At 43.3% G+C, this 15,360-nt stretch overlaps 1 protein-coding gene across 4 annotated transcripts in view; it reads right to left on the bottom strand.

The window, feature by feature from the left end:
* Usp13 (ubiquitin specific peptidase 13) overlaps window positions 1–15,360 on the bottom strand; it is a 121,081-nt gene that overhangs the window by 78,629 nt on the left and 27,092 nt on the right. For 3 of the 4 annotated variants that reach the window (XM_031376582.1, XM_031376585.1, XM_031376584.1), the window contains 2 exons: window positions 14,816–14,941; window positions 5,640–5,700 (listed from right to left, as the gene is read on the bottom strand). In XM_031376582.1, coding sequence (XP_031232442.1) covers window positions 5,640–5,700; window positions 14,816–14,941 — 187 coding nt within the window. The remainder of the gene's footprint in view (window positions 1–5,639; window positions 5,701–14,815; window positions 14,942–15,360) is intronic. The other variant, XM_031376583.1, reaches the window with a different exon arrangement.

The following is a 15,360-nucleotide window of genomic DNA, read 5'->3' as shown; positions in this document are numbered from 1 at the left end:
AAAAAAAAAAAAAAAAAAAAAAAATACAGCAAAAATATAAACCAAACATAATAAAAGACTCTAAAATCCTAAGAATCAGAAAGACCAAAATAAAGATCCCAGTGCTACAAAGGGCTAACAAGAAAGGGCAGTTTCAAAGAAGAGCCTAGTAATTTAAGAAACAACTCAAGAAACTTACAGGGAATAATTTAAAAAAAAAAAAAAGGCATTTAGGTGTGTCATAAAAAATTGAGGCTCCACTATCTATAACAAAAGTTACAACTAAATGTTCAATGAGAGAGATGAGCAGCTCAATACCACAGCAGGAGCGTAGGAAGGTCTACTCTGAATAACATTGAAAATAAATACCAAGGGACACCCAAGGCAAAGGCAGCTTTGTATTAATCCCATGCACAAAATTGGAAAGGAAGGGAGGAAACTGAGGGAATGGAAGTTTCAAATGAGTTGCTCCTACTCCATGTTCCTTTGTTATTAACATACCATGCACACAGAAGCTGTAAGGAACAGAGTATAAATCTCACGCTTTTGTGAATGGACTCCATACACACCAGATACTACCTACTTCTTTTCTTTAGAAAACATATTCACTTCATGCCTCCTCAAATATTACCTGGCCTGAATAAAGAAAGTGAAGAAAAAGGCCTGCTCTGGCCTTTGCTCTGGGTGAGTTACCTACTGGACAGTTAAAGAGATTCGAAAGAATGAGGTCTACAGGAGCCTGGAGTCAGATCCGGCATGCTCTAGAGTCTAGAGCCCTGGTAGGTGACTGTCAACTCTGCCATCCTCCCCATGGTCTTCTCTAAATTCCTAACGAACAACACAAGGAGCAGACACATACACACCAGGGCTGGTCCAACTCTGAAGCAAGGCTGAAATGAGCATGCTATGCAGGACTCTACGGGTCATCTGAGTGTGGAGAAGATGGGATTTCATACGCTTCAGTGTAGCTCAAAGAAAGGGAGCAAGTCTCCTCTGCCTCCAGCATCCCTGGCCCCACGGATTAGTGTCCGGAGTCTCTTTGACAGACAGCCATGTTCTGTGTAGTATATGCTACAGAGAGATGTCAGGACACCAATCCTATCCTGTGCTCAACAAGCAAAAACATCAAAGGAGGTATGTATTACTGTTATATAGGGAACCAACCATACCTGAGAAGATTAAAGGTCTAGGCCACAGGAGGGAGTCCAAGCCTAGTCCCTATAAACTTTGAACTGAATATTATGACACAGATTCAAGCTGCTTACTAAATACTTATATTTATGCTGATAGAAAAATGCAACTCTCAGCCTTAGTCAAGGAAGCTTCTCTTTCCAGTGAATGGTGGTGATGCAGAGACTCAAGGCTCCTTCACAGGGTAATGAAAATAAGTGACTGAGGATGGCTCTGCCCTATACAAAGCATTTAAACCATATCCCCAAGCCTCGGGGAACACTGCAGAAGCAAAAAAAGAGAAGACCTATGGCCTGCCATTTGTTGGTCATCCACACCACTTCGATCATACACTCACAGCAGCTGAGGATGCCTGCGCTGGATCTGCACTAGAACAGTACCATCCAGCAGTCCTGTGAGTTTTATAGCTCTGGACCACTGAGGAAGCACAGATTGTCTCAAAGGCCGCACTGAAACACAGGGGGTGAGGTGGGGGGCAGCAACAAGGCCTCAGAGGCTGCCTTCTCATTCATTTTTCAAACCATTGCTTGACAATGACTTTGCAATCAAAACAATTGCTAGAAAAATGAAAGTGCAAAAATCTCTCAACATCAAGGCTGAAAGCAAAAAGGTTAGCTAATGCCTTCATGCAACCAAAGGAAATGTGGATGATGAGGAGGAAGAGAAGAAAGAGGAGGAAGAGGAGGAGGAGGAGGAGGAGGAGGAGGAGGAGGAGGAGGAGGAGGAAGAAGAGGAGGAGGAGGAGGAAGAAAAGGAGGAGGAGGAGGAGGAAGAGGAGGAGGAAGAAGAGAAGGAGGATTTTCTTTAGTATCATTATTTTTAAAGCTGAACATAGTGGCAACCACTTGGGTGATGAAGACAGTAGAATTACAAGTTCCTGGTCAACCTCTACTCTAGTGAGTCTGAGGACACCCTAGGCTACACGAGATCCTGTCTCCAAAACCCGAAACAATAGTAACAAGGTCAAATTATTTAATGATTTCTACCTCTACAAAGACAGCACTGATGTCATCTGATTGGCAAAAGGTCACATTCTAAATGATAGTGGCAGGTGCTGGGACACCAACCATGCAAGCATTGTAATGTATGCACTTGACCCTTTCTGTCCTGGAGCTTTTAGGCTATTTTATGTAGCTTGGCTGTTGGCCCAGTTGGTTGGTGAGGGTTGAGGTTCAGGGTTAGCTGTTCAATGGGAAAGGTTGCCAGGGAAGAAAAGCTACTCCGGGTGACACTCCTCAAGGGAACTACAAGCTGGGGAGCAGAAGAGAAGAGAGCCCTAGACAGCACACAGTACTGAGGACCAAGCCAAGAAGCAAACCTAGCTCCATGGCTATTTCAATGGCTTCACTTCTCAAATAATTCATCTGTCTTGGTGTATGCAGTGTTATGTTTGTCTGTGTGTGCACATGCGCACATACATGTTTGCACATGCAAGTCGAAGGTCAGAGGTTGACATCAAGTGTCTTTCTTGATTACTCTCAACCTTATTTATTTATTTATTTATTTATTTATTTATTTTGAGGCACAGTTTCTCACTAAACCTGGATCTATTTAGTCCAACTAGGCTGGCTGGACAATGTGTTCCCTGTCCCTAGTGCTGAAGTTATGGATGAGCCACCACAACTGACATGTATGTGGTTATACTTGCTGAGGGTCCAAACTCAGGCTCTCATGAGTATATGGCAAGCCATAGTACCAACTGAGCCATCTGCCCATCCCTCAGTCTCTCTTTGTTACAATAACACATCTGACAGAGAAAAACTAGCTAGATGTGTTGACGCACACAGTAGTCCCAGCTACTTAAGAGGCTGAAACAGGAAGATCACTTAAACCAAGGAATTCCAGACCAGCCTGGTAACATACAAGACTACAGCTCAAACAAACAAAAGATTTTAACATGGATAAACCAAATGAAAACCAGAATAAGAAAAAACTTAGCCTAAGAAAAGAGCTACTGTTAGTAATCTCCTAGACACTGCCAATATTTCAAATATGGACATGTGTGTGCATGATACACACAAATGTGCCTGCATCCATATATGTACAAACACATACATGTATGTATACAAATATAGACATGCATGCATGTATACACTTAAGCACATGTAGACAATAATGTGTGTGCAGTTCTTTTTGCTAAAATGAAGTCACTCTATGCATACAGAATCAAAATGACTTTCAAATAATAATTATAACCATTCAGAGACATGCACACACTTGGTCAGTTAATATCAAATTTTTTAACTGCTGAGAAAAACCATAGTAGAACCATAACACAAAATCTGAGGCTAGTTGTGTTATTTAGAAACCAGTAGTCATTTGCATAAGCAAAACTAGCTCTTCTTAATGAGGAAAATCAAACAACACTAGTGATCATTGTCATAGGCAAGATCTACTGATGGGTGTTAAAATTAGCAGGCTAATACAGCAGATAGCATCTTTGGGATGTTCCTAATTGTACGTTTTAGTGTGTGGAGTTGTATGAACATCTGTGTGAGTGAAGTGTGTGTGAGTGTGTGTGTACACACATGTGTGTGTGTGTGCACGCATGTGTGTGTTTATGTGTATGTGCATGCATGTGTGTGTTTATGTGTGTATGCATACGTGTGTGTGTTTATGTATGTGTGTGTTTATGTATGTGTGTGTTTATGTATGTATATGTGTGTGTTTATGTGTGTGTATTTATTGTATATGTGTGTGCTTATGTGTGTATGTATGTGTGTTTATATGTATATGTATATATGTATGTATATATGTGTGTGTATTCATGTGTATATGTGTATGTGTGTTTATGTGTGTGTAAGATTAATGTCAAGCATTTTCTTCAACTACTCTCCACCTTATTTTTGTAGGTAGGATCTCTCACTGACCAGGAACTCCTCAAGTAGTCTAGGTTGGCTGCCAGTGAGCCCTGGGGATCAATGATCTCTGCTTTGAGCCCTGGGATTATAAACATGCATTACCATGCCCAGGTTTTAGCATGGGTGCCCAGCATGTGAGTGCAGGTCCTCCTGTTTGTAGAACATGTTGCTGACTGAGCCATCTCCTCAGCAGACACTACTTTAGCAAGTGGTCAAGTTCAGCATCTCCTGCATGAGGCCGTATCAACAGTATCACACACTTCTCAACACCAGCAACTCAGGGGTCTCCCTGAGGAGGACTCTGCACTGGGCTTGCTAAAACACACGACTTCAGACCCTCATGGAAAACACCCACTCTACAAAATAACTGAGGAGTGCCTTTCAAAGGATCTCTTCTTAAAAACAGTCTAAGGCAGTGGTCTTCAACCTATGAGTTGTGACCCTTTTGGGAGGGCATCACATATCAGATATCCTATATATTCACAGCAGTAGAAAAATTACAGTTATAAAAGAGCAATGAAAAATTTTATGGTTGGGAGCCACCACAACATGAGGAACTGTATTAAAGGGTTGTAGCATTAGGAAGGTTAAGAATCAGTGGTAAGAGATAGAGAATGCCTTGGGTAAAGAGAACTTGTTCTTGCACAGGAACTAGATTCAATTCCCAGCACCCACATGGTGGATCACAGCCATCCACAACTCTACATGCACAGATTCTGACACCTTCTGTGATCTCCACTGCAACAGGGTTACACATGGTGCTCAGACCTACATGCAAGCAAAACATGCATGCACATAAAATAAGTCTTTAAAAAAGTTTAAGCTGAGGAACTAGCAGAGATTGGGAAGGATAGGTAAATATGACAGGCAAATGTGATACAGTGTTCTTGGTTGTCTCCTGAGGCCAAAAGGAGGTATTATTGAAAACAATGGTTTGATCCTAATAAGACACGTTGTTGGTCTAAATTTTAAAAGAAAAAAGACTCACTCTCCCTTCAAGTCCATAAAGAAGGAGAGCAAAAGGACTCCAGGGACTTGGCCAGTATGACACCAGCCACAAGTGTGCAGACTTGCATTTGATCTCCAGAACCTACTCATGAAAGAAAAAAAAAAGAAAGAAAGAAAGAAAGAAAGCCAGATGCAGGCATGTGGCTGTAATCCCTATGCTAGAAAGGCAGAGGCAGGAGGACTCCCCAGGGCTTGTTAGCCAGTCAGTCTAACTGAATTGGTAAGCTTCAAGTTCAGTGAGAGACCCTGCCCATAAAATAAGGAGGGTGACTGATTGAGAAAGACACCTGACATCGACCACTGGACTACAGGGGTTTGGGGAGGGGTGGGAATGACATAGAGACAGTAAGAGACAGAAAAAAGCACAGAAGCAGAGACAGAGACAGGAGAAACACAGAAAGAGACCATCAATTGGACTGTAATTCCTCTCTAGCTGCCGTAATTGCTTCAAAGCCCTGGGTCCAATTCCACACTCAAAGCCCAGCTAGGAAAATAAAAAGGGAGGCAGCATATAAATTGGGATACTTCATTCCTGTCACTAGAGACATGAAGACAGGGAAAGACAGAGTATAGCATGCACACTATTGATAATTATCTTACCTAAAAATATTTTGGAATTCCTCCTTTTGGGTAAAGCTCCACCAGAGGCTCCTCTTATCTTCTGAAAAGAAAATGAACAGATCATTAAAATTCATCCCATAAAATATAGTCCAATAACAAAGGGTGTAGCCCAGAGGTTCCCGAGAATAAAAGGCCAGGAGGAAACACTCCCCTGGGCTAGAGATGTTGGGAGAAGCAGAAACTGGACCTCGATCCTTGCAGACACTATGTGTTGGATTGTTTGTTTGTTTTCCATTGACTTACAAAGCAATCCCTCTTGGAAAGGAAGTACAAACCAGAGAAGGAGATGAAGCTGATTATTTTTTTTAACCAAATACATACCATATTTATTTTTTTATTAGATACTTTCTTTATTTACATTTCAAATGATATCTTTTCTCCTGGTTACCCCTCCAAAAAAAAAAAACAAAAACAAAAACAAACCCTGTTTCCTCCCCACACCCCTGCTCACCAACCCATCCTCTCCCACTTCCTGGTCCTTCATTCCCCTCCACTGGGGCATAAACCTTCACAGAACCAAGGGCCTCTCCTCCCATTGATGACCAACTAGGCCATTCTCTGCTATACACATGCTGCTGGAGCCATGAATCTCATCATGTGACAGGAGCCTGATATAGCTGTCTCCTGAGAGGCTCTGACAGTACCTGACTAATACAGAAGTAGAGGCTCACAGCCATCCATTGAACTGAGTACAGGATCCCCAATGAAGGAGTTAGAGAAAGGACCCAAAGAGGTGAAGGGATTTACAGCTCCAGAGGAGGAATAACAATATGAACTAACTAGTACCCTCAGAACTCCCAGGGACTCAAGCAAAGAGCACACATGAAGCTGATTCTTGAACTTTGGTAGTCCATGCTCCCTCCTGGGAGAGCTGGGGTCCATTATGTGCGGCAGCTTTGAGAAAGAAATTTGTGCTGTGCCACCTGTTCCCTTGTCTACACAGAGATTCTCAGTCCTTGCCCCTAGGTATGCTCAACAGTAACTGTTCAAAGACTTATTGACTGTTGATATATAGTCACTGATATTCTTTTTTTTTTTTCTTTTAGTTTGGGATATGACCTTTATTGAGCTTATCCACCAGAGTGGAAATAATGTCTGTACAAAACCAAATGTTTGTTACTATAACTTCTGCAGCATAATTAAAATCCAAACAGATTTTTAAAAACAGTCAACTCAATCCAGTCACTGATATTCTGGTCATCTGAAAATGTAAATCGACCCATCTAAATGTCTTTGGAGAGTCACCAGAGAGCTTGCTGCCATGCCAAGTGTCATATGTTTCCCACCATTGGTGGCAGTCCTCAGCAACAACCATAAAATGGTTGGACAGTAGCAGTTGAATATAATTACAATAGTTTTTTTCATTTGGTCTATTTTCATACCACATATCTTCTTGGCTATTAGAAAAGAACACAGATTCATTGTAAGCAGGGTCCACCCCAGGACCTTTATACACACACGCACACACACACACACACACACACACACACACATGAGTCAAGGCCATGCTGTGCACTTGGTATTTCATTCTCAATTGCTTGTCCTGAGAGTCCTAAGTCTATTTTCCCACATTTTCTTACGTGACACTGAAAGCCAACTCCTCTTAGTTATTCTCACACTGTTTCAATAGCTTCTACTATGGGTTTACAGTTGTCCTCATAGAAATGTCAAAGTTACAGAACACTTAGCTCAAAGTCATGTCTCTCCAGACTCTAATGCCAACTGTCTATCTCCTTAGAATCCCTCCCTCCATGATAAATACTGTAGACTCTTTTCTATACAGACATCTCTGGTCTTCTTCCATCTCTATTTCTACATGACGGAAGAGGAAAATGAGAAAGCAGATCTGTGTGGAGACTGACTGGAATGTGTGTCATTCCCTGATGGTAGCTTCAAACAGTAGGCTCAGATTAGAATACACCCTATGGGGAAAAAGAATAAGACTTACAACTAAAGACCATTGCCCCTGCTCCTACAGCAGGGCTCCAGAACAAAACCTCCTGCCTGAGCAAATAGCACTGTGCCCATTTGTCAGGTTCTGTGTGAGTACAAGCTGAACAAACACAAAGGTCTTCTCCCAAAGAACTCAACTACACAGAGGGTAACTGAGTGCTGGAAGAAAGCACAATGGGTTATGGTAAGTACTAAGAGAAATCCAAGAGACAAAACAATTTATGGAGAAAATGGTTGGTTTATTCGGAGGTCAAGGTAAGATGGGACTAATCATGTAAGTGGAACATTGATCCTCAAATATAGAAGATACTTAGTAATAAGATGAGTCGGTAGGTAGATAGATGGATGGATGGATGGATGGATGGATGGATGGATGGATGGATGGGTGGATGGATGAATTAATGGATGGTTGGATTAATGGATGGAGGGAGGGAAGGGAGGTGGGAGGGATGAGGGAGAAATGGATGGGTGGGTAGGTGGTGGTAGGTAGGATGGATGGGTGAATTGATTTTTTTGATTGGTTGGTTGGTTGGTTGGTTGGTTGGTTGGTTGGTTGGTTTTTGAGACAGGGTTGCTCTGTATGTGGCCCTAGCTGTCCTGGTGGAACTCTCTTTGTAGACCAGGCTGGCCTCAAGCTCAGAGAGATCTCCCTGCCTCTGCCTCCTGAGTGTGGGATTAAAGGCATGTGCCACTGCCTCCTGACTTATAAATGGATATTTTTAACTGCAGAGAACACAACAGGTAAAAGAGTAATGAGTACATAAATAGATATTAAAAACAAAAACAAAAAAAACATACATGCAGAGAACACACATACACAGGCACTAAGTCACAGTACACTCCAGGAAGGAGAAGTAGCCATGTGGAGAACATGAATTTGGTGCAGTAAGAAAGGGTTGAAAAGGCTGTGTGTCCCATTTGTGAGCCAAAACATAAAGCTATGTATTTAAAGAAAGGAAGATTAATCAGCAAGTTACAGGACATGTCTACCACAGGAACATGGAACACTAAGAGACAGCAGCTGGGTTGGTGGAGATTGGATAGACTTCAGAGCTGTGGGGGAAGTTCAGGTAACAAGACCTGGTTACCAGGAAGATCCACAAGGATAATCACCCCATGCTCCCAAAAAAGCATCTCACTCTCTGGAACTCACAAGGAAGGGCAGGGCTGGCAAAGGGGATGCCGTGTGTAACCTGAGGAGCTTCTGAGACGCTGAAAAGAAAACTAGAGGTCAGATTTGGACGGCCCAATCCAGTTCTGGGAAGAGGTTTATTTGGAAGCCTCAAGGAGAACACAGGAAAATAAGCATGTTCGAGAAAGAAGGCAGGCTGACTAGCGACTAACCGAAGGGGGGCCTGACAAGACAAGAATGAATGATGCCAGAGACAGGATGCCCAGAGGGCGTCTCAGATCTTCAAACTCCTAGAACGTAAAGTAACCTCAAACCTAAACATATCTGGCAGGTGTGGCAACCAGCCTCTCACTGACAAGCCAGACACTTCCAGAGATCCTTGGCATTACTCAGTCAGATGCACTTCGAGGGCCTGAGCCAGGACTGGGAGGAAAAGGGTGTTAAAGAGGCTTAAGTTGAAGATCACAATCTAGCTACAACAGGATGGAAGGAGAGGGGCCTTTGTGTGGACTGTTCTGTTTGAAGACTGAAGGAAAGAACCTAGACCCAGACAAAGGAAAGTGAAGTTAAACAGAGTGAGTTCCCCAAAGCAGGGGCAATTGGGATCACAAAGACAGCTATATGTAGCTTTCTGTCCGGATGAGGGGAAAAGGGATGAAAACCACAGGCAGGCAGCTTTCAGAAAGTGTCAAATATGTCCCATGAGTTACTAACGCAGCCACAGGTCCCTACAGACTATGTAGAGTCCAAGGCTAAACACAGTGACCGAGCATAACCTGAGGCAAGCGGCCGGCACTCAGTGGCCACTCAGAGGAGCAGGAGAGCTCAGAGCAAACGAAGGGGTTGAGACTAGGATGCTGACCATGCATGGCCAAGTATTAGATGCTCTGTCCCCTCCTCTTCTCAAAGGCTCTTGTATTGTAAGCTTGGCCCTTTGCATGGTATTGGGCAATAGTGAGAACTTTAAAACTGAGACAAATTGGACTATCTGGGTATATTCTCCGAAGGAACTATGAAATCCCCATCTGACTTTCTGCTTCATAATGTGAATTCCACACATGCAGACTCTGCCATCCATGAGCTCTCCATGGGGTGTTACCAGAACCAGTACGATTTTGGATTTCCAGACCCCAAACTATAAAGTAAATAGATCTCGTTCTTTATAAGCTAGTCTGTCTCATTACACTAACACAAAATGGTCTTATGTTATCCCAAACCCCACAGGGGTAGGAGAGTTCCAGCATTTGTGCAGGGAAGCATCCACACATCAGCTGGATGACATCTGGAGCATTGTTGAAGGCAAGGGTCAGTTAAGGAGACTGTTGTTGATACTGTGTTTTAAGCTATGAGTCATAAGAGGCAAGCGGAGCAAGTGACCGGCCTAGAGGCCCGGAGCCCAGAGAACAGCAGATCAAAATAGGAACACATAGGCAAAAGGGCAAAAACGAGTGGGACTTGTCACTAAAGATGGACTCGCTAAGGTAAAGGCATAGATGCAGAATCACACAAATGAGGTCACCAGAAGTCCACAACGCCACTGCCACCTCTGTGACCCTGAGCAAGTAAAGTCTCTCTGCCTACATTTTAATTTCATCCCTTTACACTAAGACATGAAGCCACCGGAACTTTATAAGAATCCCAGATCCCAACAGAAGAAACATGTGAGTAACACACTGTCAAGATAAAATTAAATGATTTCAAAGCTTATCTTTGAGACCGTGATTTCTTGGAATACCAGGTAAGGTAACATGGGAAATGAACTAAAATTTCAAATCAGAATTGACTATTTAGAAGATCCAAGGTGTTTTGTAAATTATTATAACTCTATAAGATGGATACTTGAAAACTAATATCAATAATCAAATAAATCTGCAATAAAATAAAATAAACGTGGTCACAAAAGTAAGGGGCCACAGATGGCTTAGTGGGCAAAAGCACTTGCCATACCAACCTAATGACCTGAGTTTACTTCCAGAAACACATGGTAGAAGGAGAAACTCACTCGCAAAAGTCATTCTCTGACCTACACACACACACACACACACACACACACACACACACACGCACAGGCTCATATATTTGAATGTTTGGTCCTGTGGAACTGTTTTGGAATGGGTTGGGAAGTGTTACCTTATTAGAGGAGATGCATCACTGGAAATCACTGCCCAGTCTCAGTCTTACTTTCCCCTTCTCTCTCCATCCCTCTCCCTTTCTCCCTCCTTCTCACTCTCTCCCCCTCCCTCTCCCCTTCTCCATCTCTCTCTCTCTTTCCCCTTCCCTTCCTCTCTCCCTCTCCTTCTCCTCCCCTCTCCCTCCTTCCCCCTCCCCCTCTCCCTCTCTCTCCCCTTCCCCTCTTCTCTCTTTCCCCTTCCCCTCTTCTCTCTTTCCCCTTCCCCTCTTCTCTCTTTCCCCTTCCCCTCTTCTCTCCCTCTCCTTACCCTCCCCCTCTATCTCTGCCTTATGCTTGTGGGTCAGAGTTAAGCTCTCTCCACAGCAATAGAACAGTAACTACAGAAAAGGAACTAAGATGACACTCAATGATAATCATAACTTTCTAAATGACTATAAATACATAAGAAGATATTCAATCATCACACAATGAAATACCAAATATTTTTATGTCACTTCTCAGCCATTAGACTAGCAAAGACTGAAAGTCTGGCCGAAAAATGGCGAGAGTGTGGACAAACAGACATTTCTCACCAGTTAGACAGGAAGACACACTGGCACTAATACACTGGGGAGAATTAGCCTTCTCTTGACAAAACTGAACATTGGCACCCATAAGTCAGTGGGATCATGAATGTAAGTTTCTTACAGAAACCTTTGTAAAGGGTGTTTTAGAAAATGCATTAAGATGTTCATGGTTGTATTGTTCGGCATAACAATGAACAGAAGCAATCTAAATGTTCAGTAATAGAGAAGAGGGAACTTAGACACAAGCCTAGGAGAGAATACTAAACATTTCTTAATGAATATGAAGTAAATACATCCACATGCATCTATCTCTGTGGCTAGATTCCAGAACAACACTGAGTGTGGTGGTGGGACACTCTGTGGAATCAAGGGTGAGAGAGAGCAATGATGTGCATCCATATCTTAAAAATGCATGGTCATACTACATACTACATACTATCCATACATGCAGATATAATGATGTGCATGAGACTCACAATGAGGATGAGTGGTGCTCACTCTGGGGATTATGAAAGGCTTCAAAGGGATCTTGGGGTGTGGCTTCATTGACAGGGTGCTTGCCTGGCAAGCCCTGAGGTCAATCCCCAGCAAATACCAGTAATCCCAGAATTTAGGGTGAGTTAACCCAAACTAAGTATATATGAAAAACCTCACATAGAAACCCACTAGTCTGCCGGGCAGTGGTGGCACAGGCCTTTAACCCCAGCACTTGGGAGGCAGAGACAGGTGGATTTCTGAGTTCAAGGCCAGCCTGGTCTACAGAGTGAGTTCCAGGGCAGCCAAGGCTACACAGAGAAACCCTGACTCAAAACAACAACAACAAAAGAAAAAAAAGAAAAAGAAAGAAACCCATTAATCAGTAAGCCAACTTCAAAAAATAACTTTAAAAGAATTCAAACAGATTTACTGTACAGGGGAGGACAATGCCACTCCTAGAAAATATAGGTTATGAAATTCAAGGTGGAGGGCCCCTGAAGGTCTTCAAAGAGCACAGGCTACTGTAGTTGCTCTTGGTCACCCACCATAACCACATGGTAAGACCCTATTGCTGAATGCACCATGTGTCTGACTGCAAGGCATAGAGAAATTGGACAGACCAAGAACCATCCTCTCCACTGGCTACATTTCTAGGCAAGGTTCTGAGAGAAGCTTGGTCTTACTGAATGCTAGGCCCTGCATGAGGAAACATCAGCCTGACAGGCAAGGTATTCTTACTGGCACAATGGTGGCATGACCATTATAGGGTAACTAACTGATTTCTGGTTGGATTTGAGCCCTACTCCATAGGAGAAAGATCCATGCTTGATACCATAAGTATAGTCAAAAAGACTGTGGTTGGGTAGGTCATAGCCTACCTATGTAGATAGAGTCCATCTAGGTACAGTCTACTATTATGATTTTCTAATGGACACATTGTCATTGCTTTCTAAATATTTATGTTTATTTATAGCCCTAGACTTCTCTTAATCTTAGTCAAAGACACTTCTTTCTATGTGGCCAGTTAATCAACACTGAGACCCATGACCAGTCAAAGTGCTCAGAATAAGAGACCGAATGCTCAGTCCTAAGTGGGGCATCTTTATCAATCCACCACCACCAAGGCTCAGGGGACATCCTGGAAGAAGAGAAAGAATGTAGGAACTGGAGAATAGGAAGCAGCTCTCTGACTTGACATGGCTCTTGTCCTCATTGACTCACAGCAGCAGTTACTTCCACAAGACATCCACAAGATCAAGCCAGCCACAGTCCCAGCACACGTGAAGCATGTGCTCTCTAGGCCCTATCACTTAGTGAGGAGCTACCAGCAGTTGACAGCTACTGAAGAGGAAGAGTTTTCTTTTTTTAATGTGTGGCTACTAGTAGACCTCCCATGCTCCAGAGGATGTCACACACCCATGCACTTATGGGTAGCTCTAATCAGACTCAGTAGGTTATCAAAAGATAGACCATGGATCATTGAAAGGGATTTATTGAGGGCAACTTAGGGATGTTAAGTTGGAGGAAGAAAGGGAGTGGCTGTGATCATGTTTTATTGAATAAATTTATAAAGTCTCAAGAATAAAGAAAAATTATCAGGTGTGGGGAGAGAGTGAAAATCAATTGGGGGCGGGGGGCATCGCTGGGACTAGCTGGAGATTTGGCATGCAGGAAGCTCCCAAGAATCTGTGGGGGTGACCCCAGCTGAAACTCATAGCAGTGGGGTATAAGGAGATTGAAGTGATCACCTCTTGTAGTCAAGCAGGACTTCAAGTGGAGAGTGGGGGATATCAACCCACCCACAAAAACTTCTATTCAAAATCTGTTCTGCCTACAAGATGCACAGGGAAAAGATGGAACAGAGATTGAGGGAACGAGCAACCAATGGTTAGCCCAACCTAAAACCCAGCCCATGGGAAAGAGCCAACCCCTGACACTATTTGTGATACTCTGTTATGGTTGCAGACAGGAACCTAGCATAACTGTGTCCTGAGAGTCTTCATCCAGAAGCAGATGGAAACAGATGCAGAGACCCACAGCCAAACATCAGGCAGAACTCAGGAAGTCTTGTGGAAGAGTGAGGGATAGAATTGAGTAAGCCAGAGGAGTCAAGGACACCACAAGAAGGCCAGAGTCAACTAACCTGGGCCCATGTGGGCTCACAGGGACTGAACCACCAACCAAAGGGCACGCAGTGTCTTGACCTAGTCCCCCTACACATTTGTAGCAGATGATTAGCGTGGTCTTCATGTGGGTCCCCTAACAATTGGAGCAGAGACTCTGACTACTATTGGATCCCCTTCCCCAGCCTAACTGCCTGGTGGAGCCTCAGTGGGAGGGGATACACTCAGTTCTGCTGGGACTTGATCTCCCAGGACAGGGTGGTACCCAAGGGGGCTTCCCCTGCTCTGAGGAGAGGAAGAAGGGTTAATGAGGGAGGGATCTGTGAGGGTGGGACTGGGAGGAGAAGGAGAAGGGGCTTTGGTCAGGATGTAAAGTTAATTAATTAATTAATTAATTAATTTTTTAAAGTCCAAGTTCTCTTTTTTTAAAAATATAATCTTTTTAAAGAAACAAAGGGGTATGAACTTTCAAGATAGTTGCTTCTCTCACTTAAGGAAAACACTGTAATATGGTAGTTTTGTAGGGTTTTTTTGTATTTTTAAACTTAAAATTACTTTTTCCAATCAATCAACCACATGGCTTCTTAATTCCAACCAGTGGCCTAGAAGAAGAAAAATGAAACTAGCTAAGGTAAGGACAAGGATGGGAAGGAACTGCTGAGTGTCTACACATTGCTGGGGTTGCCTGTCATTAACCAGAATGAGGAGTTCTGAAAGTGAAGTAAAATCCCTATGGGGAACATGCAGAAACCTTCTCTAAACATCAAGCTCACCTCTCGCATGTGCCTCTTCAGATGCATGTATACGCTCTGCCCAGTTTTTCGAAAATGTCTTTCAACGTGTTCCCTTCCAAAGGCCAAAAATGTATTCATGCATACATAGAGTCCACCTTCAGAGTTCTAGAAGAAAGAGACAGGGTACAAAGTTACCAAGGACACCTGGCCAAGTCATCAAGATACAGACAACTGGAAGAAGTAAAAGATAAAGGTCAGCCCCAGCAAAGGCTTACAGTGACTCGTAGGTATCTGCTGAAACCACAGATGGCTTCACTTTCACCCCAGAAGAGCTCCAAGCTTAATGAGTGAGGGCTACTTTCACCCCAGGTGAGATACTGCAGGCCCTAGAAACATGTGTTACATGTCATAAAGTGCATCTCATTTTTCAGATTGAGTGGAACTTCTGGGTTCATGTGAGTTTCCAGGAGAATTCCCTAAGGGGGGAAACCTTCTCTGACCATGGGCTACTGCAGCCTATAGGCCATGGACTAGGTGGAATATGAGGAGGAAGAGGAGGAGGAGGAGGAGGAGAAGGAGGGGGA

This window comes from Mastomys coucha, unplaced genomic scaffold, assembly GCF_008632895.1.
Source record: "Mastomys coucha isolate ucsf_1 unplaced genomic scaffold, UCSF_Mcou_1 pScaffold17, whole genome shotgun sequence".
NCBI lineage: Eukaryota > Metazoa > Chordata > Mammalia > Rodentia > Muridae > Mastomys > Mastomys coucha.
The sequence above is the reverse complement of the archived record's forward strand: the minus strand, read 5'-3'. Positions and strand labels throughout refer to the sequence as shown.